Genomic DNA, 27,582 nt, shown 5'->3' with positions numbered 1-27,582 from the left:
AGAGAGAGAGAGAGAGAGAGCGAAGGGGAGAGAGAGAGAGAGAGCGAAGGGAGAGAGAGGAGAGAGCGAAGGGAGAGAGAGAGAGAGAGCGAAGGGGAGAGAGAGAGAGAGAGAGCGAAGGGGAGAGAGAGAGAGAGAGAGAGAGAGAGAGAGCGAACGAAGGAGAGAGAGAGAGAGAGAGAGAGAGAGCGAACGAAGGAGAGAGAGAGAGAGAGAGAGAGAGCGAACGAAGGAGAGAGAGAGAGAGCGAACGAAGGAGAGAGGGAGAGAGCGAACGAAGGAGAGAGAGAGAGAGAAGAGAGAGAGAGAGAGAGAGAGAGAGAGAGAGAGGAGAGAGAGAGAGAGAGAGAGAGAGCGCGAGAGCGAAGGAGAGAGCGGAGAGCGAAGGAGAGAGCGCGAGAGCGAAGGAGAGAGCGCGAGAGCGAAGGAGAGAGCGCGAGAGCGAAGGAGAGAGCGCGAGAGCGAAGGAGAGAGCGCGAGAGCGAAGGAAGAGCGCGAGAGCGAAGGAGAGAGCGCGAGAGCGAAGGAGAGAGCGCGAGAGCGAAGGAGAGAGCGCGAGAGCGAAGGAGAGAGCGCGAGAGCGAAGGAGAGAGGCGAGAGCGAAGGAGAGAGCGCGAGAGCGAAGGAGAGAGCGCGAGAGCGAAGGAGAGAGCGCGAGAGCGAAGGAGAGAGCGCGAGAGCGAAGGAGGAGCGAGAGCGAAGGAGAGAGCGAGAGCGAAGGAGACGAGAGCGAAGGAGAGCGAGAGCGAAGGAGAGCGAGAGCGAAGGAGAGCGAGAGCGAAGGAGAGCGAGAGCGAAGGAGAGCGAGAGCGAAGGAGAGCGAGAGCGAAAGAGAGAGCGAGAGAGCGAGCGAGAGCGAAGGAGCGAGAGCGAAGGAGCGAGAGCGAAGGAGCGAGAGCGAAGGAGAGAGAGCGAAGGAGAGAGAGCGAAGGAGAGAGAGAGAGAGAGGAGGAGAGAGAGCGAAGGAGAGAGAGCGAAGGAGAGAGAGCGAAGGAGAGAGAGCGAAGGAGAGAGAGCGAAGGAGAGAGAGCGAAGGAGAGAGAGCGAAGGAGAGAGAGCGAAGGAGAGAGAGCGAAGGAGAGAGAGCGAAGGAGAGAGAGCGAAGGAGAGAGAGCGAGCGAGAGAACCCCCTTCCCTGCCAGTGCCATTTATACAGCAATCAGTGCATTTTAATAGCACTGATCACTGTTATTGGTGTCACTTAGGGTCAGATTTGGCTGCCGCAATGTCACAGTCCTGCTAAAAATTTCCGATCCCCACCATTACTAGTAAAAACAATTAAAACAATGAATACAAGTCCCTAAATCTTTCCCCTATTTTGTAGCCGCTATAACTTTTGCACAAACCAATATACGCTTACTGCGATTTTTTTCTTTTTATTTAAGCTAACAAAAATATGTAGCAGAATACATATTGGCCTAAACTGATGAATACATTTTTCATTTATTTTGGATATGCATTATAGCAGAAAGTAGAAACGTTTTTTCCAAAATTGTCAGTCTTTCATTTACAGCGCAAAAAATATGTGAATGCACCATACGATCTAACCCACCGTGGAGGAGGCAACTTTATTGGCACCAAGACCAGAGCCACTCTCCCTTTGGGCACTCGTGCAGGCACGCTTCTGTGTTGTGCTGCTGCATCTATTGACACAGACAGCAGGACTCAGTCCTGCCCCCACATCATTGGATTTGATTGACAGCTGCTATCAATCTATCCAATCTGGACCAGAGACACTGGCTGCCGTTAGTGCATATACCAGCATAAGGGGGGCAATAGGTAGGGAGACAAATGGAGGAGGGAGGTATTTGGCTCCTGACATAGCGCTGAGGAGGAAGTATTCGGCTCCCTGACACAGTGCTGCTTCCAGCATGAGGCGATGAGTGCTCAATAACCCCCCCCCAGTGGGGACACATAGGAATGACAACATTATTATGTTTAAAAGGAGACATTCATAAGAAAATTCAAAGATTTCTTAGAAAGCTCCACTAACCTTTCCCACTGCTGGGTTTTCTGTGGTAAACCAACAGACCCAATCTTCACCCATCACAGTGGGTTGCGTTAAACCTTCGGGAGCAGGGGGAACCTTGAGGAAACCCACAATCCTGTACCTGCAACAGCACCCTGCCAGTAAAAACTTTATGTATTCACAAAAATAAGACACCTTGAATGTATCCGGTCAGCCCCAGCAAGGATTGCTCCAGTGGAGCTCAGCACAGCACATCTTTACTCGTGAGCAACACCTTAGACACTGGAGAAAAAAACTGAAGTACTCCCAGTAGTGGAAGGGGTTATATAGGGAGTGCACTTTTGTCTTAGGGCGTGCCAGTGTCTATCACCTGAAGGAGGCCTATAAACCCACACAGTAATTACTATGGCTCTGTGTCCCCCTGATATATGAAAAGAAACTACATACTGCATTTTTACAAAATTGGCGCTTTGTCTATAGCGCAAAAAAATAAAGTGCAGAAGAGATCAAATACCACCAAAAGAAAGCTCTATTTGTGGAGGATTTGCGGCGGTGCAGCATCGAATCGCAAAGTGTCCTGATAAGGAAGGTCACCTCTGATTTTTATTTTTTGCGCTATAAACAAAAAAAAAAAACACACACACACACACACTGCTATAATGAATATCCCCCCCAAATAAAAAAAAAATAGAATTTCTTCCTCAGTTTGATTTATTCTACTTTTTTCTTCCCCCCAAAAAAATAATCACAATAGCGTATATTGATTGGTTTGCACAAAAAGTTATAGCGTCTACAAAACGGAATAGATTTATGGCATTTTTATTATAAAATATATTTTTTTACTAGTAATAGCGGTGATCTGCGATTTTTATCAGGACTGCAATTTTGCAGTGGACAGATGGGGCACTTTTGACACTTTTTTTTGGGACCATTGACATTTATTCAGTAATCAGTGACCATTTTTAGCACTGATTACTGTATAAAAGTCATTGGCAGGGAAGGGGATAACACTAGAGGGTGATCAAGGGGTTAAACGTGTTCCCTCAGTGTGTTCTAACTGTGGGGGGGGGGGGGCTGCCTGAGGGAGGATACCGATTGTTGTTCCTAAGCATTAGGAACCACTGATCAGTCTCCTCGCCCCTGACGTAACGGAGATCTATTTATCTTTACCTGGTCCTAAAGTGTCTGCCGTACAGCTACAGCGGTTCTCCCAGGGGAGCCAACCTGCCGCAGTATAGCTGCGGGAGCAGGTCGGAAAGCAGTTAAAGAAAATAAAAAAATCCATACCTTGATTTTCCACTGCTATTACTTTCTTCATCACTATGCCCGTTCATTGTCAAATATTCACTGGTTTAAAAGAAATATGTACAAATCCAGATGTTAATACTTGATCATTAGAATGCTTGCTTTGTTAAGAAAAACACTGCTAGAAGAGTGACAATTTCCATAAAACCTGCAGAAAAAAAAAAAAAAAAAAAAATTACTTTATGATCTATGCAGCAGAAAATCATTGTAATGCTTTAACATCTTCCAGCAATTACACACCTAGGAAACAAATGGGTTGTGCTAGACACCGCTTTACAAAAAAAATTCTCATGGTTACGTATTCACACACTGAGACATTATGAGATCTGATGCTTACCAGGTCAAAGAAAAAAACTGCTATCAAGTTTTATTCGAGTTTTTTTATTTATTTTTTAATCGCTTTCTGATTAAACCTAGGTTTACAGTGATGTGGGCTTGAAATTGAACAAGCTCAGCTTTACTGGAAATGCAGTCCGACTTTGGAGGCGATTTGACAGACATCTGTGTGGATTCATACACAGATGAAAATTTAAATCACCCCTGAAGTTGCCAAAAGTAGTACAGGAACTACTTTTGGGAATCTGTGCCATTGCCAACAATAGCAACCATTTTGAGATGCATTTGAACGTGGGTTAAAAGTGTCATTAAGCCCCCTTTCACACTTATACGACTTCAAAGTAGTTCCTGCCCTACTTTTTTTCTGAAGTCGGATTCCGTATTAACTGATCCGACTTTGGCATGCGACTTGTGCATAGAGTGGAACTCCACGCCAAATTTAATTAAATTTTTATTTTATTTTTTAAGAAAAAAACCGAGCCCTTCAGTCTGGTATGGACATTTTCATGTGAAACAATGTACCTTTGTACTTTGAGACGCAAATATCTGACAATCATACCACCAGGGAGGTTAAAAAGGTGGCAAAAGTTCTGAAATGATTTATCTTCGTCTAATTTTTCTTACATCACACAAACCTGACAAAAAGGCAGTCTGCCAAGTTTCACAACATTCCTCAGCCCTGAGCGAACTATAAACATTGTAACATTTTGTTCTTTAGATCATAGGGCTCTTTCACAAGTGATCCACCTGTCAGTTTTTTTTTAGCAGATCTGAACGGTCGCTCCCTACATCTCTGTGGAGCGACGGATGTCAGCGGTGACATGTCCGCTGACATTCGATCTACAAAACCCAGGTGGATGGAAACCCTATTTTCCATCCGTCTGGCGGATCGGATGAAAACGGACAGGCAGTCCGTAATCATCCGATCCCCCCACATAGTGGAGATCTGACAGGTCCATCCCTGCACAATGTGCAGAGACAGACATGTCATATGCCGACTCAGCGGGGATCAACAGAGCAATCCCTGCCGAGCAAGCGGATGGCTGAATAGTGAATACAGATCCGCAAGTGTGAAAAAGTCCAAAAGGAACAAACTTGGTCTGTAAATGAGGGAAGTTTAACCACTTAAAGACTAAACCTTTTTCTGACTCTTGTTGGTTTCAAGATAAAAATAATTTTTACTAAATTAAATTAGAAACCCCAAACATTATATATATTTTTTAGCAGAGACCCTAGAGAATAAAATGGTGGTCGTTGCAATATTTTATGTCACAGTATATTTGCGCAGCAGTCTTTCAAATGCAATATTTTGGGAAAAACACACACTATAATGATAAAAAAATAAATAAATAAAAAATAAACAGGAAAGTTAACCCATTTTATTTGTTTAAAGTGGTTGTATAGTCAGTTTTTTTACTTTTACCTACAGGAAAGCCTATAATAAGGTAATAAGGTATAACCTCCCAACATGTGGTATAAGAGATTATTAGATCCAGGTTACAAAGTGGGCATGGTTATAGCCAAATTTAAACTTTAGTACAACATGCCTTCCCAGTGCTCTACAGTAAGTAATAAAGATGAGAAAGAAGGTGGCGTTTGTTGCCTAAATCAGAATAGTAGGGTATGTCAACAATGCTCCTCCACAGAAACAGTGCAGTGAGGGGATAGCATGCAGGTTACTGGCAAATCTCCAGGTACAAAAACGAACCCTTCCTGCTGACGCCTATATGTGGCCTCATGGAAGTGGGACATTATCTGTGATACTGCATGCCGCACAGCACAGAGACCAGGCTCTCATTAAGAGCCCTGGTTCTTGTACTAAGAAACCGAACAGGGAAACGCAAGTTCCCAGTCACCTATTCATGATAAATCACTGTGCAACCCTGCTCATGTGTTTTGTTTCTATTCTGAATGAAGAGAAAAATACATTATATCTTTCTCCCCTGCATGGAGAGAAAGATGCAAACAAACAAATGTGTGTGTGTGTGTGTGTGTGTGTGTGTGTGTGTGTGTGTGTGTGTGTGTGTGTGTGTGTGTGTGTGTGTGTGTGTGTGTGTGTGTGTGTGTGTGTGTGTGTGTGTGTATTTAGTGTCAGGATTATCAGTAGGGTCAATATAAGGACCTTGACTTTTTGCCCTTACATTTTGTATAGGATTAAAAAAAAAAATAAAAAAAAACAAAAAATAAAAAAAACACACACACTAGCGTCAGTGTAAAAATAATGCGAAATGCGTACTATTGTTTCTGGGCCCAAACAACTAACATACACACAAGTAGTATCTCTGCAATTATCAGAACTTACTTTGGCTTGTTCTTTGGTATTAAGTTATGGTAAATAGCAAAAAATATATAGCTAAACTTAAAGAGGAACTGCAGTCTGCTCACATAATTTGTAATAAAAACATCTTTGCCATTCTAAAGCTTCTCTCCAACCACTTTGCATATTTTATACATACTGCGATTCTGTACTTGCCAGCCCTCATTGGGGTCAGTTTATGGGGGGGGGGGGGGGGGCATTGCCAGGCAGGATCAGTCAGGTGTTACAGGGTGCCAAATTACACAGCACAAACACTGTGCTGAATAACGTGCTTTAAAGCGGAGTTCCAACCATATAAAAGTCAGCAGCTACAAAAAGAGTAGCTGCTGACTTTTATTAATCAGACATGTACCTGTCCCACGGTCCGGTGATGCAGGCGAACAAAGCCACGCTCCTTTCCCCCTCCTCTCTGAGGCACTGGCATTGTCACTGTGGGCGCCTGGCTGTAGCTTCACAGCCGGGCATGCACTGTGACTGGCCCGGCAATCATCTGGAACCTGTGACATGTCCCAGATGATTGCCGCGATGGAGGGGGAAGAGGTGAACTTGCTTCCGATGACCCAGGAGTAAGTGGGAGCTGGGATACCCCCCACCAAAAAATCTCCCATCTGCCGCATCACTAAGGAGCCGGTACGCTTGCCCAGTGACAGCAATGTCCACCAGGCACCCGCGATCAATCGTGACAGAGCATTAACGGGGATCTGTGTGTGTATAAACACAGATCCACGTCCTATCAGGAGAGAAGACAGATCGTGTGTTCCTAGTATATAGGAACATTGATTGGTCTCCTCTCCAAGTCAGTCCCATCTCCCCCCGTGAGAACACACAGTGAGGGAACTATCCCCTTCCCCGCCAGTGACATTTACACAGTAATCAATGCATATTTATAGCTCCGATTGCTGTATAAATGTCAATGGATTAAAAAAAGTGCCCGATCTGTCTGCCGCAATGTCAACACACACACAGTCTTAATCAAGCATTTCTACAATAAAAGTAGCATAAATCAATTATATTGTAGGAGCTATAACTTTTGCAAAAAACCAAACAACATACACTGACTATGATTTTTTTTTATCAAAAATTTGTAGAATACATATCGGACTAGACTGAGGGGAAAAAAATAGTTTTCTTTAAAATTGCGATGTTATTGCAAAAAGTAAAACAATTGTTTTTTTTCCCCAAAATTGTCGCTCTTTGTTTATAGTGCAAAAAATAAAAAAACGCAGAGGTGATCAAATACCAATAAAAGAAAGCAATTTTGTTTGGGTACAATGTCACGCGACCGCACAATTGTCAGTTAAAGTGAAGCAGTGCCGTATCGCAAAAAATGGCCTGGGCAGGAAAGGGGTAAATTCCTCTGGGGCTGAAGTGGTTAAAGAAACACGCTCAATTTTTTTTTGGTTAACACTAACTGAATTGAACGTAGAGTTCCACCCAAAAGTGGGATTTTTCACTTTGAAAACACTCCTCGCCCCCTTACATGCCACATTTAGCAAGTATTGTTTGGGGGGGGGCGGGCACGCCTGGCCACTAAGAGCGCAGAGCTATGAAGCCGCAAGCCACCACAGCTGGGTGCCCACACTTGCAATGCCGGCGCCGCAGAGGGGAGCGAGGATTCGGGGACAGGCGAGTGTCTGTTAATTTAAAAAGTCAGCAGCTACACTTTTTGTAGCCGCTGACTTTTAATAAACTTACGAGTGGAACACCGCTTTAAAAACAATATGCATATATTTCAAATGTCTATTGGCCATTTGCCTATACTGTAGTTCTCTAATAGTAATTTGTAAAAAGTATCAGTAAAAGCGCTGCTCAATGCACATTTTGGGCCATACAGCCTTCAATGGGAGGCACATAACCATGAAAAGCCTGCATTGAAAATGTTCAAAAAACAGGTCACAATGCAGACACAAAGGTGTGAACCAAGCCTATGCCAGTTCATGATAAACCAGAAAAAAAACAAAAAAAAAAAAAAACGAATTGCACCTCAGTTTTAAGATTCAGAAATGTAGAACACATGCACTACTTGCCTCATACTAGAAGTAGAGATTCCTCAAAACTACTAGAGTCACCAGTGTGAAAGCCAAAGCATGCCATGCAAATATAAGAACTGTTTCCTGGTTTAAGATCAATGCAAATATGTCTCAAATGCAGGCAGCAGCTTCAATGTAATCCAGTTACTAAACACTTGTAAAGCAACTGAAGCACCAATTAGGAAACAACTGCCTTACACCCTGGAAACTGCAACAGGGTCAAAATAAATAAATCATGCAAAAAAAAATTTCATCTTCAGACTAGTTTATTTCATTTGTATTTTATGTTTGTAGGACTATTTTATGCCAGTCATAAAGTACGTGCTTTGCAACTGATGTAACAGATTACAGCATCACTCGTGACAATCCTGAGAAGTATTGAAGCCCAACTTCCACACATCTACCACAGAGCGAGAAGGTGAGAGAAGTCCTGTCATGTTCTAACTATGGACTGTGACCCCACTGGAGAGATTTCTTATTTTCCCCATTTACTAAAATGGATTATAGGTGTAACTTATCAGGACACTCAAAAGCATCAAGTAGCTAGAATTTTCATAGGCACTGCATGGATAGATATTGTAACATATTAAAATCACATAGCTAATTTCTTTAAAACCACTGATCTAGAACATAGTATGCCTTTTTAGAAAACATTCTTAAAACAATCGAAACTATTCACTATAGTTTTCATGCATTACATACATGATACAAGGATCACAGAAACTTCCCATGAATCCATAAAGCAGATGAAAGCTCCAGCTGCAGGTATGCTGAAAGTTGTTGATGCAGGGTGAGATTTTTAGGATGTTGTCACATTTGAGCATGTAGCAGAGCTGCACGATTAATCGTAAAAAAAAAAAAAAAAAAAAAAATTGCGATATGGCACTGCGTCGCTATAACTGACAATTGCGCAGTCGTGCGATGTTGTACCCAAACAAAATGTATGTCCTTTCGCAGCCGCCACCCCCCCAAGAAATAGAGCTTTCTTTTGGTGGTATTTGATTACTTATGCAGTTTTTGTGCTATAAGCCAAAAAAGACCGACAATTTTGAAAAAAATTAAAAAAACACACAATATTTACTTTTTGCTATAATATCCCAAAAAAATAAATAGTAAAAAAAGTCTTCATCAGTTTAGGCCGATATGCATTCTTCTACATATTTTTGGTATAAAAAAAATAATTTAAAAATCGTATATTGGTTGGTTTGCACAAAGGTTGTAGTGTCTACAAAATGGGGATACATTTATGGCATTTTTATAATTTTTTTTTTTTACTAGTAATAGTGGTGATCAGCGATTTTTTAGCAGGACTGCGACATTGCAGCGGACAGATCAGACACTTTTGGGACCAGTGACATTTATACAGCAATCGGTGCTAAAAATATCCACCAGTTACTGTATAAAATGTCACTGGCAGGGAAGGGGTTAACACTAGGGGGCGATCAAAGGGGTTTCTCTGCATCCAATTTGCATAGCAGGAGAAAGTGACCGCCTCTCTAGAGCCGTTCACATATCTCCAGGGCGGCTGCGGAGCGCACTACACAGAAGCACTGTGCGCCTTTGGCCCCTGCACAGATTTGGCCCCGATTCATCCCTGAACCGGCGAACGGGGACGCACAGCATTCCTGTGCGATCCACAGCCAGTTTCAGGGTGAACCGAGCCTTAAAGTGAAAATAAAGTTTAAAAAAATAAATAAAAATGTTGACAGGTAGTGTTTTTCTGACACAACAGACCCCATTGGTCTTTTCTCTCAAATGATTCACCCTGTCTGTCATCGATGATGCTGTACATGCATGGCTCAGCATACATTTGCTGCACCCCCTCTCTGCCACGATGATGTGACTCCCATGCACAAGAGTGACGACATCGCAGCCTGGCCATTCAAGTGGCTGAACAGACTGAACCTGAAAGACCAGAAGATGGACATTCCCGTGACAGCAAAAAGCACAGAAAGCATTGTCTGACAGATCTGCTTAAAGAGGAGGTCCCACTGTTTTATTTATTTATTTTTAATTCAGCAACTACAAACACTGTTAAACTTTTAATAAGGACACTTGCCTGTCCAGCGAGCCTGCGATGTCAGCCCCCGTGAGGCGGATCCATCCATCGGATCAGGTGCCGGCGCCGCCATCCTAAGGGAAACAGGTAGTGGAGCCTTGCGGCTTCACTGCCCGTTTCCTACTGTGCATGCGCGAGTCGCGCAGCGCTTTGTGAATGGCCCTGTTTTATGGGTCACACACATCCCAGAAGACAACGGGGCCGCTCACCGAAGAGGAGGAACTGAAGAAACAGCGCAGAGGAATAGAAAGAGGCAGATTAGGAAGGCTGCCTAGCAACAGTGGTATCTGGTAAGTTTAAAAAAAAATAAAAAATTCAAATGTGTTTTTTTTTTTTTTTTTGAGATTGTTAATGTCATTTTTTGTTTTAGGGTGGACCTCCACTTTAATGTGCAACATATGCTAGAATATTGTGCTTAGGGGCCTAAGTCACACCTGAGCGATTTGAAGTGCATTTCCAGAGGAGCGTCAATGCTAGGCAACAGATTTCTATATTTTATTGTGCCTGTTCATATCTGAGCGATGTAATGTTACTCAACACTCAGAAAAAGCACATGAGCTTCTTTGGGGCATGATCGCGCATTTCAATGTGAGCACCTGAAAATCATACATAACTGTACAGAATATTCTGAAATTTCACAAAAAGGCTCATGGGTGAATCCAAGCTTACTCGTTATACTATACAGTACCTAATGGCGCAAACAGTTTGTGCGGGACTTCACAAAATAAAGTGAGAAAGTACAATTACAAAACAAGAACTTTGTGGAGGATGTGGGCTGCTCCCGTGTGCTTAACCACTTTAATACAGGGTACTCTCCTCTCCCCTTCTTGCCCAGACCAATTTTCAGCGATGTCGCGCTTTGATTGACAATTGCGCGGTCATGCTACACTGTACACAAACATTTATTTATTTTAATTTTGTTCCCACAAATAGAGCTTTCTTTTGGTGATATTTAATCAGCACTGGGGTTTTTATATTTTCCTAAACGCATAAGCAAAAGGCATGAGTTCAGAAGAATGATGGAGCCGGCACTTAAGTACGGGTTTGGGGTTTTTCCTCAATCATACTTACCCTAGGCCAGGGATATGCAATTAGCGGACCTCCAGCTGTTGCAGAACTACAACTCCCATGAGGCATAGCAAGACTGACAACCACAAGCATGACACCCAGAGGCAGAGGCATGATGGAACTTGTAGTTTTGCAACAGCTGGAGGTCCGCTAATTGCATATCCCTGCCCTAGGCGGATACAGCAATGGCCCGATGCTGAATCTGTCCCCCGGCACCACTGCACTGAGAGCCAAGCGATCAAACACCACTGATGGCTCAGTTCGCACAGCTCCCTGAGCAGAAATCTGCTGACTGTCAATCTGCAGCTCTCCGCTCCTCCACGCTCACTGGAGCGCTGAGCTGTGGAGGGGCAGGGAGTGCCCATCTCAGTGGCTCGCTGAGACAGGTAACAGTCCAGGCACCTGGCAGATCAAGACTTGCATTGTCAGGATGACGAGGTGCCTGGACTGATATCAGTGACGTCAGCAGAGAGCAGACGTCAGTCCACTCTGATGAAAAGGGGTAACAGGAGTACAAAACTAACTGAACTCATGTGACCCATAGGAGAAACCCAGCCAAACGAGCCTTGGCTGGACTTCTCCTTTAGGGAGGCCAATCCTGTGATTCTGATTGCTCGAGTTTCCTGCGATTATCGCCTGATACACCAAGATGTGAACGGAACCTTAGGGCTAGTTCACGCCACAAAATCATCCTTCAGATCCGTTCCAGATGCATGCGCGTTTTTGACACGCTCAGTACGTTTTTGGTGCAGTTCAGCATTTTTCCCCCTTTTTCTGAACCTTAACCACTTGCCGACCGCCTCACGCCGATGTACGTCATCAGAATGGCACGGGCAGGCATAAGCACGTACATGTACGTGCTTTGCCTCCCGCGGGTCGGGGGCCCGATCGGGCCCCCGCCCGGTGCCTGCGGCGGTCGGTTTTCGTTCGGGAGCGATCCCGGACGAGGGGACGGCCATTCATTCATGGCCACCCCCTCGCGATCGCTCCCGACGAATGGAAATCCCCGGTGACATCACTTCCTCTCCTGTAATGTAAACACAGGAGAGGAAGTGATGTATTCTCTCCTCCGTGTCGGTATTTTTCGTTCCGACACGGAGGAGAGCGGATCAGTGAGTTGCACCAACACATCCCACACACAGTAGAACATGCCAGGCACACTCACACCCCCCCTTTACCCCCCGATCACCCCCCCAATTACCCCTGCCCCCCAGTCACAGTGACACCAATGTCATTTTTTTTTTTTTTTTTTTTTTTTTTGCATTGGTGTCATTTGTGACTGTAATAACTGTTAGGGCAGTTAGGGTTAGCCCCCTTTAGTTCTAATGTACCCCCCTAACCCCCCCAATAAAGGTTTAACCCCGTGATCACCCCCCGTCGCCAGTGTCACTAAGGCTGGGTTCACATTGCAGCGGTTTATGAGAACGAATGTGATTCGCACCGCACTGCAGTGCAAATCACATCCGATCTCTGTGCGATTCGAGTTCAGCCATTCGCCGCACCCGCCGCACCCGCCACACCCGCCGCACCCGCCGCAAATTCGCACGGGACCCTTTTTTTGGCCCGCAGCAGAATCGGATCGCATGGGTGTTCACACCATGCGATCCGAGTTTGCAGATCGCACTGCGATATGCGAACTGATCTGGGGGTGTCAGTAACATTTCACTGACACTCCCAGCAGTTCGCATAGGGCAGTGTGAACTGCCGCCGGGAGGCATGCGATGCGGGAACCCGCCGCGGATTCGCGGCGTTTCCGCATCGCTCCAGTGTGAACCCAGCCTAATAAGCGATCATTTTTCTGATCGCCGTATTAGTGTCACAGGTGACGCTAGTTAGGCAGGTAGGTATTTAGGTTCGCCGCAGCTTTTTATAGCGCTAGGGACCCCCATATACTACCGCATAAAGCCCCCTGATTGCCCCCTAGTTAACCCTTTCACCAGTGATCACCATATAACTGTTACAGGTGACGCTGGTTGGTTAGTTATTTTTTTATAGTTTCAGGGCACCCGCCATTTATTACCTAATAAAGGTTTAACCCCCTGATCACCCGGCAGGTGTCATTTGTGACTAATAACTGTTAGGGCAGTTAGGGTTAGCCCCCTTTAGTTCTAAGGTACCCCCCTAACCCCCCCAATAAAGGTTTAACCCCGTGATCACCCCCCGTCGCCAGTGTCACTAAGGCTGGGTTCACATTGCAGCGGTTTATGAGAACGGATGTGATTCGCACCGCACTGCAGTGCAAATCACATCCGATCTCTGTGCGATTCGAGTTCAGCTATACAGATAGTATGGCTGAATTCGTGTCGCACCCGCCGCAAACTCGCACGGGACCCTTTTTTTGGTCCGCAGCAGAATCGGATCGCATGGGTGTTCACACCATGCGATCCAAGTTTGCAGATCGCACTGCGATATGCGAACTGATCTGGGGGTGTCATTAACATTTCACTGACACTCCCAGCAGTTCGCATAGGGCAGTGTGAACTGCCGCCGGGAGGCATGCGATGCGGGAACCCGCCGCGCATTCGTGGCGTTCCCGCATCGCTCCAGTGTGAACCCAGCCTAATAAGCGATCGTTTTTCTGATCGCTGTATTAGTGTCACAGGTGACGCTAGTTAGGCAGGTAGGTATTTAGGTTCGCCGCAGCTTTTTATAGCGCCAGGGACCCCCATATACTACCGCATAAAGCCCCCTGATTGCCCCCTAGTTAACCCTTTCACCAGTGATCACCATATAACTGTTACAGGTGACGCTGGTTGGTTAGTTATTTTTTTATAGTTTCAGGGCACCCGCCATTTATTACCTAGTCTCACTAGTGTACCCCTAAATTTAGGGGTGTCTACTTTCTAAAATGGGGTCATTTGGGGGGGGGGGGTTTGTGCCATCTTGGCATTTTATGGCCTTCAAAACTGTAACGCCCTTAGAAAGCCTGAAGGCGGTGCTTGGTTTTTGGGGCCCCGTACGCGGCTAGGCTCCCAAAAAGTCCCACATATGTGGTATCCCCGTACTCAGGAGAAGCAGCAGAATTTATTTTGGGGTGTCATTTCACATATGCCCATGGCATGCGTGAGCAATATATCATTTAGTGACAACTTTGTGAAAAAAAAAAAAAGTTTGTAATTTTCCCGCAACTTGTGGCAAAATATAAAATATTCCATGGACTCAACATGCCTCTCAGCAAATAGCTTGGGGTGTCTACTTTCTAAAATGGGGTCATTTGTGGGGGTTTTGTGCCATCTTGGCATTTTATGGCCTTCAAAACTGTAATAGGTAGTGAGAAGTGAACTCAAAAAATTACGCCCTTAGAAAGCCTGAAGGCGGTGCTTGGTTTTCGGGGCCCCGTACGCGGCTAGGCTCCCAAAAAGTCCCACATATGTGGTATCCCCGTACTCAGGAGAAGCAGCAGAATTTATTTTGGGGTGTCATTTCACATATGCCCATGGCATGCATGAGCAATATATCATTTAGTGACAACTTTGTGAAAAAAAAAAAAAAAAAAAAAAAGTTTGTAATTTTCCCGCAACTTGTGGCAAAATATAAAATATTCCATGGACTCAACATGCCTCTCAGCAAATAGCTTGGGGTGTCTACTTTCTAAAATGGGGTCATTTGTGGGGGTTTTGTGCCATCTTGGCATTTTATGGCCTTCAAAACTGTAATAGGTAGTGAGGCGTGAAATCAAAAATTTACGCCCTTAGAAAGCCTGAAGGCGGTGCTTGGTTTTCGGGGCCCTGTACGCGGCTAGGCTCCCAAAAAGTCCCACATATGTGGTATCCCCGTACTCAGGAGAAGCAGCAGAATTTATTTTGGGGTGTCATTTCACATACGCCCATAGCATGTGTGAGCAATATATCATTTAGTGACAACTTTGTGTAAAAAAAAAAAAAATATTTTTTTTTTGTCATTATTCAATCGCTTGAGGCAAAAAAATAAAATATTCAATGGGCTCAACATGCCTCTTATCAATTTCCTTAGGGGGTCTACTTTCCAAAATGGGGTCATTTGGGGGGGTTTTGTACTGCCCTGTCATTTTAGCACCTCAAGAAATGAGATAGACAGTCGTAAACTAAAAGCTGCGTAAATTCCAGAAAACGTACCTTAGTTTGTAGATGTGACAACTTTTGCGCAAACCAATAAATATACAATTATTGACTTTTTTTTTACCAAAGACATGTGGCTGAATACATTTTGGCCTAAATGTATGACTAAAATTGAGTTTATTGGATTTTTCTAATAACAAAAAGTAGAAAATATCATTTTTTTTCAAAATTTGCGGTCTTTTTACGTTTATATCGCAAAAAATAAAAATCGCAGAGGCAATCAAATACCATCAAAAGAAAGCTCTATTTGTGGGAAGAAAAGGACGCAAATTTTGTTTGGGTACAACATTGCATGACCGCGCAATTACCAGTTAAAGCAGCGCAGTGCCAAAGTGTAAAAAGACCTCTGGTCATTTACCAGCAAAATGGTCCGGTCTGAAAGTGGTTAAATGACGACATGTGTTCCCGTGCATTTTTGGTGAGCGTTTTACTATGTTCCTGTACAGTGCAGGAAAAATGCAGCATGTTCTACCTTTTTTCCTGGAACTGCAAGCACTGGTGTGAACTATGCCATTGAAAACTATATAAAACTTTCCATGCGTTTCTGATGCAGAGAAAAAAAAAAAAAAAACACACTGGGCTGCACGTGGTGTGAACTGGCCCTTAAAGCACATCACAATGCCTGTAGAATTAATGTGCCTTTCGGAATGCACTGCACAGATGTTCAAGTCCCGTCAAGCCGCACTCCCCAAAACTCCCGGCAAGATTTTTTACTTTCGCTATTGGCCCACATCTATGCAGCTTCCTGCAGCGTGTTTTCTGAGGAGGTGTAGGGATTTTTTTCATGCAGGAAGATGTTTTTTGGGTTCACAGACTTCAATGGAAGCACATGAATACTACATGTATGTAAGTTTTTGGTAGGTTTTGTGGTTCTAAAGCCTCAAGGTTAATGTATTCTATGCATTAAGGTAAAATGCTTCTGGGTCACAGACGCTTCCCCCTTTATACTTACCCGAGCACCATCCCGATCCACCGCTATGCATGAGAGCTGCAGCTCTAATGGCTTTGTCCCTCATACCCCGGACAGATCAACAGCAGTTCCTGTGAATCAACTCCAGTGACGAGGGAGTGGGGCCAAATCCTGCTGTCTGTCAATGGACGAAGCAGCAGGTCTTGGGAGTGAGCCTGCCCAAGTGCCCCAACATGAATCGGCTTCATTTGGGGGCATCAGCAAGACAGGAGAAGCCAAGAGCGCCAGTGGGGAACCCCAGCATGTAAGCATAAACATGTTTGTAGTTAAAAATTTTAACAATTGGTCTCCTCCTCCAATTAAAAAAATATAAATAAAAATGCATGAACATGCACTGCAAAACCGCACCAACAAAAAGACACAAAAAGCACATGCCTCCTCTACTGTCCGATTCTGCAGACTGAGGAAATCCTATTTTTCTATCCGTCTGCAGAGCGGATCGGATGAACACTGACAGACGGTCCGTGCTCATCCTATCCCCATAGAGGAGAGCGGAGAGCTGACAGGGCGGTCCCTGCACAGTGTGCGGAGTCAGCCGCCGGCTCAGCGGGGACAACGGAGCAATCCCCGCTGGGCGAGCGGATCATCATGGGGCAGATCATTACTGATCCGCCCCCGTGTGAAAGGGGCCTTACACAAAATCCCCAAAATCTGTGTCTGAGGACAAATGTTTACATGCAATACAAAAGTATTTAATGACGGTTACGCGGGAAATTTTGTGCTAGAGAAAAGACACAATAAGATCAGTAAAAGATTTACCCTTGTAAGAATGTAGCCTAAAAGCATCTAAACACAGTTTCATGTTCGCCTATATCAAGTGTTTAGAACAGTATTTGAAGTCTTGTTTTGGATAGAGTGGACAGGGATTAAAAGACCTGTCAGTTTTTATTGTTTCTGTGCACCAGTTAGGCGGTTTACCCTCTCCATTTGTGCTGTTTACCATCATCATTGAAAGTGAAAGTAAAATGAAATCCCACATTTTTGTTTGGGATTTTCACTCACTTCCAGTTTTGGCTATGGGACTGGAAAATGATGGGAAATCTCTCCAGTGGCAAACAGATGAAAAAAAAAAAAAAAAAACTGGTAAGGTCATAAACCTCCCTTACTCTATCCAAAATAAAGTAAATATCTTTAGATCTACTTTAGAAGCTGCATTAAAAAAAAAAAAAAAAAAAAAAAAACGTTCACTGCGGAGAAGTTACAAGTGCCAATCTCCCTTCATTCGGAAAAGGAAGGAGCTGGAAAATGACAGATTTACAGACTCCTTCCTCTGCTCTCCATCCTGACAGATCGGGGGGGGGACTGAAGGAGGACATGGGACAAGAATCAGGAAAGATCGCTGTGGGGAGTTACAAGCGCCGATCTCCCTGTATAATTTCAGTAAATCAGCTGACAGCTGTTTCTCCCCTCTCTCACCCCCCGGCTTTCAGCTGCTTTATTGAAATCTATACAGGGAGATCGGTGCTTGTAACTCCCCACAGCGATCTTTCTTGATTCTTGTCCCATGTCCTCCTCCAGATCTGTCAGGAGGGAGAGCAGAGGAAGGAGCTGGTAAATCTGTCATTTTCCAGCTCATTCCTTTTGCGAATGAACAGAGTCAGTGATCACCGACTCTGTCCACTCATAACTGAGCATTAGAAACTGCGTTCATGTCGTCTGTTTATTAATGAAAAGCCTCCGCCTCCTGTCCGTTCACCTTCAGGCTGCATTCACACCTGAGCATATCGTTTTCAGGCAGAAAGTCGTCACGATTTTAGCTGCGATTTTGTACAGGTCAAAATGTAAAAAGCAGAAAAACACCTGTAATCTGCCAAAAAAGCTCCTGTACTTTTTTGTTTTAGCAACGGGTGTCTTTCTTCAGGCGATAGAATGGCCAGATGTGAACAGGGGCCATTGAAATGAATGGGATTTGTCTTGTTGGGCAAAGAATGCCCAAAAACGCCTAGGTGTGAACAGAGACCAAGTGCAGATGATGCTGCAGAGAAAGGGACTGGGGAATCTGTGTGCTCAGTCCTTAGCCCTGTCTCAAAGGGGAGATGTCAGGGGTCTGTTTAGATCCTTGATCTCTCACCAAAGCCCCCAGTTTTGCACAGCGGTTTTTCAAATGTATTTGGGTGGGGGCGACGACACACTTCAGTGAACTGCAATGCACAAAGACAACACCCAATTGTTTGGTAAAATATAAAAGATGGATGTCGCGTTGAGTAAAAAGATACCCATGTCACACTTTAAAATTGCGCACGCCCGTGGAACACCAAACTACGGTACCTAAAAAACTCCATAGGCAATGCTTTATAAGCCTTTACAGGTTACCAGTTTAGTGTTACACAGGAGGTCTGGAGCTAGAATTATTGCTCTCACTAGAATGTCCACGGCGATAACGTGTGGTGCAAACACAGTTTTCGTTTTTACACTGTCTCTTTACATTTTATCAACTTTACTGCTACCATAAGGGATGAACAACATCCCTTGTGATAGCATGGGCAGTGACAGGTACCCTTTACTGAGACATCTGAGTTTATTAGACCCCAGATCTCTACTCTGCCCTTAAAAGCATCTGATCAAACTGAGATCAGTTTGGTCAGATGCTTTCACAGGCTGGTGGTAATGGCCCGTTTACATTAGACCGAAAACGGAAGTGACAAAATACTCATTGCTTCTGGTTTCTTAGACCATAGCGATGATCAGGAACGTTCTGGTCCTCGGTCATCTCTATGGCAAACTGGAAGTGACAAAATATTCATGGCTTCTTAGACCATAGAGATGATCAAGAAGGTTCTGGTCTTTGGCCATCTCTATGGTAAGCTGGTCATCTTTATGGTAAGCCATCTTCCGGCTTACCATAGAGATGACTAAGGACCGGAAGTGACAAAATACTCATTGCTTCTGGTTTCTTAGACCTTAGAGATGATCAGGGATGTTATAGTCCTTGCTTATCTCTACGGTAAGCCCTCAGAAATGTCACCTTCAGGCCTGGGCCCCACAGAGGGGCAGAAGAGCACGGGAAGGTGGCAGGACAGGGAACGCTTACGCCACATGTAAAAGCAATCGAGTGGCTTTAAAGCAGCTAGGATAGCTTTTACATAAAAAAGGAGCTTCACCTGCAAGAGAAAAACTGTACTGGGTCATGACTGCAGCAGCCATGGCCCCAGCATAATAACCCCTTCAACCAGAGGATGTACGGATGCGTCTTCTGAGGAAAGTGGGCAAATTCATACTCCCATGTGCACAATGCCTTACAATTAGGCCACGTTCACAGCTCAGCATTCCAGAACCGAGAGAAAAATCACAGCAAAACGCTTGTGGTGCCTTTAATTCCTAATAGTACCCCAAATGTGGGTGGCAAACTGCGTTTGGCCCCCAAAAAAGGTACATGACCTAATGTGGCTTGTTTGTCAGGGTGTAGAGCAGCGCATTCAGGTGAGCGAGTCGCCTGTGCTGTCGCATTCCAAACAACGCGTGTCCCCAGAAGGCACAGGTGTGAACACAGTCTTACGGTCACATGGCTAATGTGGGGGGCGATGTGGGCAGGGGGTGATCAATGTGGAAGGTTTATATTCTGAGTGTCAGACATTGGTGAGATGGGGGGGGGCACACACAGGGGGATCCCTGGGCACACACAGGGGGATATGCCCCGGGATGGGAAGCCATAGCTTGGGTAAGGCCCGGGGGGTGTTTGTTTCCCGCTAGGCCTGGAGATGGTGGAAGAAGCCTCGGCCTCTCCTGTGCCATCATACGGACCGCCCTCACCTCATAGTCTGGGCAGCTGTAAAACAGAGCGGCGGGTCTGGCCGTCCCCGCTCCTCTCTGTGTCCCTCCTCCCCACACATTCCTCTTACCCTGTCCTGTGCGCTCGGCTCACATAGAGGCCTGGCTGTGTGCGTGCGGCCCGGGGCCTGCGCCTCCTTCCGGCTCCCCCTCCTATCCCCGCTCAAGGAGACTTCTATCGTGCCTTTGTTTACAGTAGCGCCGGAGCAGGCCAGCCTCGCGCTGTCTTTCCTCAACACCGACCGGAGCCCCAGAGAAGGTGAATGCCCCTCCCGCCGCTGGCTGCCTCACGGCGACTCGATATCCCCCTCGGCCACCAAGTAGCTCCTTATCTCCAGGCAGCCGCCATGACGCCGCCAAGCTCCTCAGAAACTCCTCACGATGGATGGAAACCCCGGGCGTGACGTCACGGCAGCGCTGCAGAGCGCGTAACTCGGGCCGTAGAATCAGACGAAAGCATCGAGCCCCGCCTCCTTACCCCACAACACTCAGCAAGTGCAACTGGGGAGGCGTGGTCGTTCGGGTTTCGGTCCTACCCACTCAGCGGCGGGAGCGTGCTTGTGAGGTAGGGAAGGCGGGGCTTTGCGTCCAGTCCTAGAAAGTGAGGCGCTCTGCATACTTCCGCTGTGTGCTCTCTGGTCTGTGAGGATGGAAGCTGCCTGCCGGAAGTGGCTGCTGTCGGTGAAATTGTTAGAGGTTCAGGGCGGTGTGCAGGTGTAGCCTGCTGCTGTGTTCTTGTGAGTCACGTTGTGTGTTCGCTGCCTCTGTACATGGGAGTCATGGTGTAGTGGGGTGCTTGTGAGTGGAGGGCCGTGTATAGCCGTTAAGTCTTCTGCTTTACAGCACTGGGGATCCTGGTGTGAGGCTCGGATAGAAAACAGTCTGCATGAAGAGGGCTTCTGCTCGGTGTGCTGCGTGCTTTCCTTTCCCCTCACTTCCTTTTCTTGCCCTTTCCCTTCCCCCCCTCGCTTCCTTTTCTTGCCCTTTCCCTTCCCCCCCCTCGCTTCCTTTTCTTGCCCTTTCCCTTCCCCCCCCCCCCTCGCTTCCTTTTCTTGCCCTTTCCCTTCCCCCCCCCCCCTCGCTTCCTTTTCTTGCCCTTTCCCTTCCCCCCCCCCCCCCTCGCTTCCTTTTCTTGCCCTTTCCCTCCCCCCCCCCTCGCTTCCTTTTCTTGCCCTTTCCCTTCCCCCCCCCCCCCCCTCGCTTCCTTTTCTTGCCCTTTCCCTTCCCCCCCCCCCCCCCTCGCTTCCTTTTCTTGCCCTTTCCCTTCCCCCCCGCTTCCTTTTCTTGCCCTTTCCCTTCCCCCCCCCTCGCTTCCTTTTCTTGCCCTTTCCCTTCCCCCCCCCCCCCTCGCTTCCTTTTCTTGCCCTTTCCCTTCCCCCCCCCTCGCTTCCTTTTCTTGCCCTTTCCCTTCCCCCCCCCCCTCGCTTCCTTTTCTTGCCCTTTCCCTTCCCCCCCCCCTCGCTTCCTTTTCTTGCCCTTTCCCTTCCCCCCCTCGCTTCCTTTTCTTGCCCTTTCCCTCCCCCCCCCTCGCTTCCCTTTCTTGCCCTTTCCCTTCCCCCCCCCCCCTCGCTTCCCCTTTCTTGCCCTTTCCCTTCCCCTTTCTTGCCCTTTCCCTTCCCCCCCCCCTCGCTTCCCCTTTCTTGCCCTTTCCCTTCCCCCCCCCCCCTCGCTTCCCCTTTCTTGCCCTTTCCCTTCCCCCCCCCCCTCGCTTCCCCTTTCTTGCCCTTTCCCTTCCCCCCCCCCCTCGCTTCCCCTTTCTTGCCCTTTCCCTTCCCCCCCCCCCTCGCTTCCCCTTTCTTGCCCTTTCCCTCCCCCCCCCTCGCTTCCCCTTTCTTGCCCTTTCCCTCCCCCCCCCCTCGCTTCCCCTTTCTTGCCCTTTCCCTTCCCCCCCCCCCCTCGCTTGCCCTTTCCCTTCCCCCCCCCCCTCGCTTCCCCTTTCTTGCCCTTTCCCTTCCCCCCCCCCCTCGCTTCCCCTTTCTTGCCCTTTCCCTTCCCCCCCCCCCTCGCTTCCCCTTTCTTGCCCTTTCCCTTCCCCCCCCCTCGCTTCCCCTTTCTTGCCCTTTCCCTTCCCCCCCCCCCCTCGCTTCCCCTTTCTTGCCCTTTCCCTCCCCCCCCCTCGCTTCCCCTTTCTTGCCCTTTCCCTTCCCCCCCTCGCTTCCCTTTCTTTTTTATTTTTTTGCTTTTCCCTTCCCTCCTTTCCCCCCATCTGTGCATGGTAACCAATCGACTTTTTAGCTTGTTCAGGTAAAGACTAAAGCTGGGTACACACAATCTGATTTTTGTACGACCATTTGCGAGTATTTTTGTTTTGGCATGCTAGTCTCCTATCGAAAGTGACGAGGATACTCAATATAGGAAAATTCTCATACGGCAGAATACAACTTCAGAAGTGATGTAATGTGTGGAATAGTTTTCTATGTGTTCTTTCCTTTCTTAGCATGCCTAGTCTTGCTTACGATTTATTTATTTTTTTGTTTGGGATGAAAACTGTACTATGTAAAAATTGGACATTGTGTTCACATCTGACACGCATATTAGAGCCCGCACATCCAGTTTTTGTTGTGCGAAAATTCAGAAATGACTATGGAAAACACCATACCAACAATCAGAAAATCGTCAGATCGTTCATCAGGTGAAATTTTACTTTCAATATTCTGATCGTGTGTACAAGCCTTAAAGTGGAGTTCCACCCAAAAGTGGAAATTCCGCCTTAAAGGGGTTGTAAAGTTAAATATATTTTTCACCTCTTAATTCATTCTATGCATTAAGGCGAAAACGCATCTCATAGTGCCGGCGCCCCTAGTCTCCCCCCCCCCCCGTTTTTACTTACCTGACCCCTCGAAAGTCCCGCGCTCGCCCCTGATGTCCTTCGCCACTCAGCCTGGCCACTGAGTGGATGGATTGAAAGCAGCGCAGCCATTGGCTCGTGATGCTGTCAATCACATCCAATGATGCGCTGGGGGCGGGGCCGAGTAATACAGCAAGTGGCTATAGCTGCCGGCTGTATCACGGAAGCACGCCCACAAGTGCTTCTCACCATGCGTGGGAGCCCGCATGAATGGGAGAAGTACTTGCAAGAGGAAGCTGAGACAGCCGCCGAGGGACCCCAGGAGACCAGGTTCGGGGCCACTCTGTGCAAAACGAGTTGCACAGCGGAGGTAAGTATACCTTTTTTTTTTTTTTTTTTTTTAACATGACTTCACAACCCCTTTAAGCACTCCATGGCCCATCACATGCCAAATGTGGCATGTAATTCATTTTGGGGGGATGGGTACCTGGTTTTGACACGTACTTCCTCCTTTGTCGCTTGGCCGCCTAGGCGGCGACTCCTCTTTCCCCTAGGCGGCCCCTCCCTCCATGCAATCTTCTGGGACACGTCACAGATCCCAGAAGATTGCCTGACCGCTAGGCCAGGCAGTGGGTCCTGTTTTTTTCATGTCCCTGGAAGGTGCCTGTGAGTCTGTGCTTGTGTCCTGTGCAGCGATGTTTCACCGCCATTGTTTCTCTCTGTCCCTCATGGCTTTTGCATCAGCGGCCATCTTAGGTGTGGGCAAGGGAAAGCATGCTCTTCTGGGCTTCAGCCATTTTCCCTGTGATTTGTCCTTATACTGGATGCCGGCGGCCATTTTCTGGAAGCCTGAACACGTTTTTTCAGTGTTCTCTAGCGGCAGCATGTGCTCTGGCAGCCATTTTCCCTGTGTTTTATGTCTTTATACTGGATGCTGGGCGGCCGTTTTTCTTTGAGCCTGAGCACACTGCAGAGCGGTTTCAGCTTTACAACACAGAGCTGATCCCTCTGCACCTGGGAGCCAAAAGAGACTACAGGCACTACCCACTGGATAGCGCAGAACCCCTCAGGTTGGTGAGTCCTGCAGGAAAGAGCCCCTCAGCCAGCAGCAGTAAGGAGGGTGGGACTGTCGCTGTCCTAAGTCCCCTTTGAGTGGCAGACAGGGTAGGGTCAGCATGGCTTCAGAAACTGGTGTTTCTTCCCCCAAAATCCAGGCAATTGCAACCGGTTCGACTGCGCAGTGCCCTTTGACACCTTGTCGGTGGTCCACAATTCGTTCCTTGCCAAGATGGAGGCGGTGCGTGGGCGCAAAGGTTACATTTTTGGTTAAAATGCTGGTCTGCTTACCAGGCATCCAAGAAAGCCCTGACTGATCTCCCCTTCCTTGGCGACCGGCTTTTTGGAGCCTCTTTGGATGACATTTATTAAGAACTGGTGGTAAGAGTACGCCACCCCCACAGGCCAGGAAGGCTAAGGAGTCACACTGTAGGCAAGGGCCCACCTTTTCCACTCACAAACAGCTTTTTTTTTTTTTTTGTCCGCCCGGAGCTTCGGTCAAAAAACATCCCCAGCCCGACAGGACATCCGCGGAAGGTCAGAAACGTCCCTGGAACCGCAAGCCTACGAACAAAAGTGCTACCGCATGAAGGTTTGCCCCCACCCATGTCTCGGGTGGGGTCGCCTTCAGGAGTTTGCAGCCCAGTGGTCCTCTCAGCTGTCCGACCAATGTGGTCTGCGATCTGATTTCCTCTGGGTACAAGAGTTTCTCTCTTGGCCGCCAAACAGATTCTTCCCATCCAGCATTCCCATTCTCCCGGCTCGCCGGGAGGCCTTCTTGGCGGCCACGAGGGACTTTCTGAATCACGGGGTGATTGTACCTGTTCCGGAATCGGAACGTTTCCAGGGGTTCTACTCAAACCCGTTTGTAGTTCCCAAGAAGGAATGGGTAAGTCCTATCTTGGCTCTAAAAGCCCTCAATCACTTTGTGAAAGTGCAGAGGTTCAGAATGGAATCAGTTCGCTCAGTAGTCGCTGCACTCCATCAGGGGGACTCCCTGGTGTCCTTAGACATCCAGGATGCATACCTGCAAATACCCATATGCCTCCGGCATCAAAAGTTTCTGTGGTTGGCAGTCGGGGAAGCCCACTATCAGTTTGTGGCTCTCCCTTTTGGTTTGGCATCGGCCCTCCGAGTCTTTACCAAGATATTGGCTCCAGTTTTGGCATTGCTATGGCAACGTGGGATACCTAGACAATCTCTCCTCCTGAGAGCATTTTCCACCTCAGAGTTAGAGGAGGATGTGGCGATCACCATGCAGACCCTATAAGAATTTGGGTGGCTGTTAAACCTAAAGAAGTCGGTGGTAGTACTGACCCGGCATTTGGAGTACCTGGGCTTACTGCTGGACTCCAGAGTAGCAAGAGTGTTTCTCCCTTCAGACAAGCTGCAGACTCTCAGAGCCACAGTAAAGCTGCTGATGAACCGCAAGTGGTCGTCGCTTTGCTTCAGCATGCGAGTCCTGGGTCTCATGGTGGCCTCCTTCGAGGCAGTACCGTATGCCTTGTTCCATACCAGTGTTCCTCAGGAGATTTTGTCAAAGTGGGACAAATCTTGTCAGAGATTCACTGATCTGGTGGCTGAAGTCCCCGGTGCTTCAGTCCAGGAAGTTGTTCCTACCTCTAAAATGGACAGTGATCACAACGGATGCCAGCCTATCCGGCTGGGGTGGAGTGATGGGGTTTCAGTCGGCTCAGGGCCTCTGGTCGATGGAGGAATCCAAATTGCCGATTAATCTGCTCGAGCTGAGAGCCATCAGGCTATGCCTCTCCACGTGGTTGATGAGACTGCAAGGGCGTCTGATCAGGATCCAGTCAGACAACACCGCTGTGGTGGCTTATGTCAGTCACCAAGGAGGAACAAGAAGCTCAGCCACCACACGGGAGGTCGCTCACATACTTCGGTGGGCCGAACGACATGTACTGGCCCTGACGGCCATTTGCATCCTGGGAGTAGAGAACTGGCAGGCGGACTATCTGAGTCGCCAGATGCTTGACCCAGGAGAATGGGCGTTGCATCTGGAGATATTCAGGCTGCTCTGCCTGCGGTGGGGCACACCAGACGTGGATCTGCTGGCCTCCCGTCAAGTTGCTGAGATTCGTGTCCAGGACAAGGGATCCTTGGGCAGACGCGTCAGACGCGCTGGTTGCTCCGTGGGGTCAGTATCAGCTGATCTATGCCTTTCCTCCATTGAAGCTACTACCACGTCTGCTCCGCAGAGTGGAAGTCGAGGGGATTCCAGTAATTCTGGTCGCCCCAGATTGGCCTCAGCGTCCGTGGTACGCAGACCTAGTGCGGCTGGTGGCAGTGGCACCCTGGCGACTTCTGTTGCAACAGGACCTTCTGTCTCAAGGTCCGATTCTCCGTCCTGCTTTACCATCGCTGGCTTTAACGGCATGGCTATTGAGAGCCGGGTGTTGAGGAACCGGGGTCTGTCTGACTGTTATCCCCACTATGTTGAGAGCACGGAAATCCTCTTCCAGGGGAGATTTATCATCGTACATGGAAAGCCTACATCTCCATGTGTGAGGAGAAAGGGTGGCATCCACGCTCCTTTGCTATATCCAGGATCCTGCTGTTTCTTCAGCAAGGAGTAGACCAGAAGTTGGCGTTAAGCACCATTTAAAGGACAAATTTCAGCCTTGGTTGTCGTGTGTGTGGGTTTTTTTTTTTTTTTTTTTTTGTTCAAGGGGTGCGACATGTAGTCCCTCCGGTGCGTCCACAGTTACCCCCATGGGATCTGAACCTGGTGTTATTGGCGCTGCAAAAACCGCCATTTGAAAATATCAGGGAGATCCCTCTGTTGACTCTTTCCCAGTGGTCTTTCTAGTGGCCATTACATCAGCCAGGAGGGTATCCTGCAAGTCGCCCTACCTAGTTATCCACAAGGATAAGGTTGTGTTCCGTCCGCAACCGTCTTTTCTGCCGAAGGGGGTTTCGGCTTTTCACATAAATGAGGATATTGTGTTTTTAACATCTCTGTGTCCTAAGCCGCCACATCTAAGGAGGTGGCCCCTCACGCTCTGGACATGGTTCGGGCTCTGAAGGTGTATTTGTCTGCCACGGCTCCCTTCCGGAAGTCAGATTTGCTGTTTGTTTCAGTAGCTGGTCCAAAGAAAGGCATGTCGGTCTTGTCGGCCACCATTTCCAGGTGGATCAGGCAGATTGTAGTACAAGCCTACGCTTTGAAGGGGCAGGTGCCCCCCCTTTCCGGTCACGGCCCACTCCCACAAGGGCAATAGGAATGTCTTGGGCCTTTCCGACACCAAGCATCTGTTGCTTATGTGTGTAAAGCGGTGACCTGGTCATCTGTCTACGCGTTTACCAAGTTCTACAAGGTAGACGTCTGCATCAGCTGATGCCTGTTTTGGCCTTAATGTTTTGCTGGTGGCCATATAGTTGAAATTGAGTATGCAATATTTATTTTTTTTTCCTGGTTTTTCGATTAAAAACACAGTGCCGTTCAGTTAATGCACTGTTGCATTATATTCCGCAGTTTTTGGTGCGGTTGTGGGTAGTCGCTCCTGTTGAGGGTACCCTGGTTTTGTGGTGGATTCTTTTATAGATATAGATATCTCTATTTATATTATATATAAAAAAATGTATTTATTTTTTTTGGTAAAGTTTTACTAGTTCCCACTTGCCATGGTGGATAAAGGGGTGGGGTTTTTTTTATTTTTTATTTTTTTTTCTAGTAATGGCGATCAGCGCTTTTTATCAGGACTGCAATATTGTAGGGGGAAAATCTGATATTTTTGGGACCAGTGACATTTATACAGCGATCAGTGCATTTTTATAGCACTGATCGCTGTATAAATG

The 27,582-nt window shown here is 47.2% G+C and overlaps 1 protein-coding gene across 2 annotated transcripts in view; it reads right to left on the bottom strand.

The window, feature by feature from the left end:
- Nucleotides 1-20,372, bottom strand: part of CHD1 (chromodomain helicase DNA binding protein 1) — a 162,130-nt gene extending 141,758 nt beyond the window's left edge. For both annotated transcript variants that reach the window (XM_077462337.1, XM_077462338.1), the window contains exons 1-2: nt 19,991-20,372; nt 3,257-3,422 (exon numbers count right to left, since the gene is read on the bottom strand). In XM_077462337.1, coding sequence (XP_077318463.1) covers nt 3,257-3,303 — 47 coding nt within the window. In that variant the 5' untranslated portion in view covers nt 3,304-3,422; nt 19,991-20,372. The remainder of the gene's footprint in view (nt 1-3,256; nt 3,423-19,990) is intronic.
- Nucleotides 20,373-27,582: the final 7,210 nt, after the last annotated feature.

The sequence above is a fragment of the Lithobates pipiens genome, unplaced genomic scaffold, assembly GCF_037356315.1.
Source record: "Lithobates pipiens isolate NorthernLeopardFrog02 unplaced genomic scaffold, aLitPip1_a1.2 Scaffold_3, whole genome shotgun sequence".
Classification (NCBI taxonomy): Eukaryota; Metazoa; Chordata; class Amphibia; order Anura; family Ranidae; genus Lithobates; species Lithobates pipiens.
This window is presented reverse-complemented; position numbering and strand designations above follow the sequence as displayed.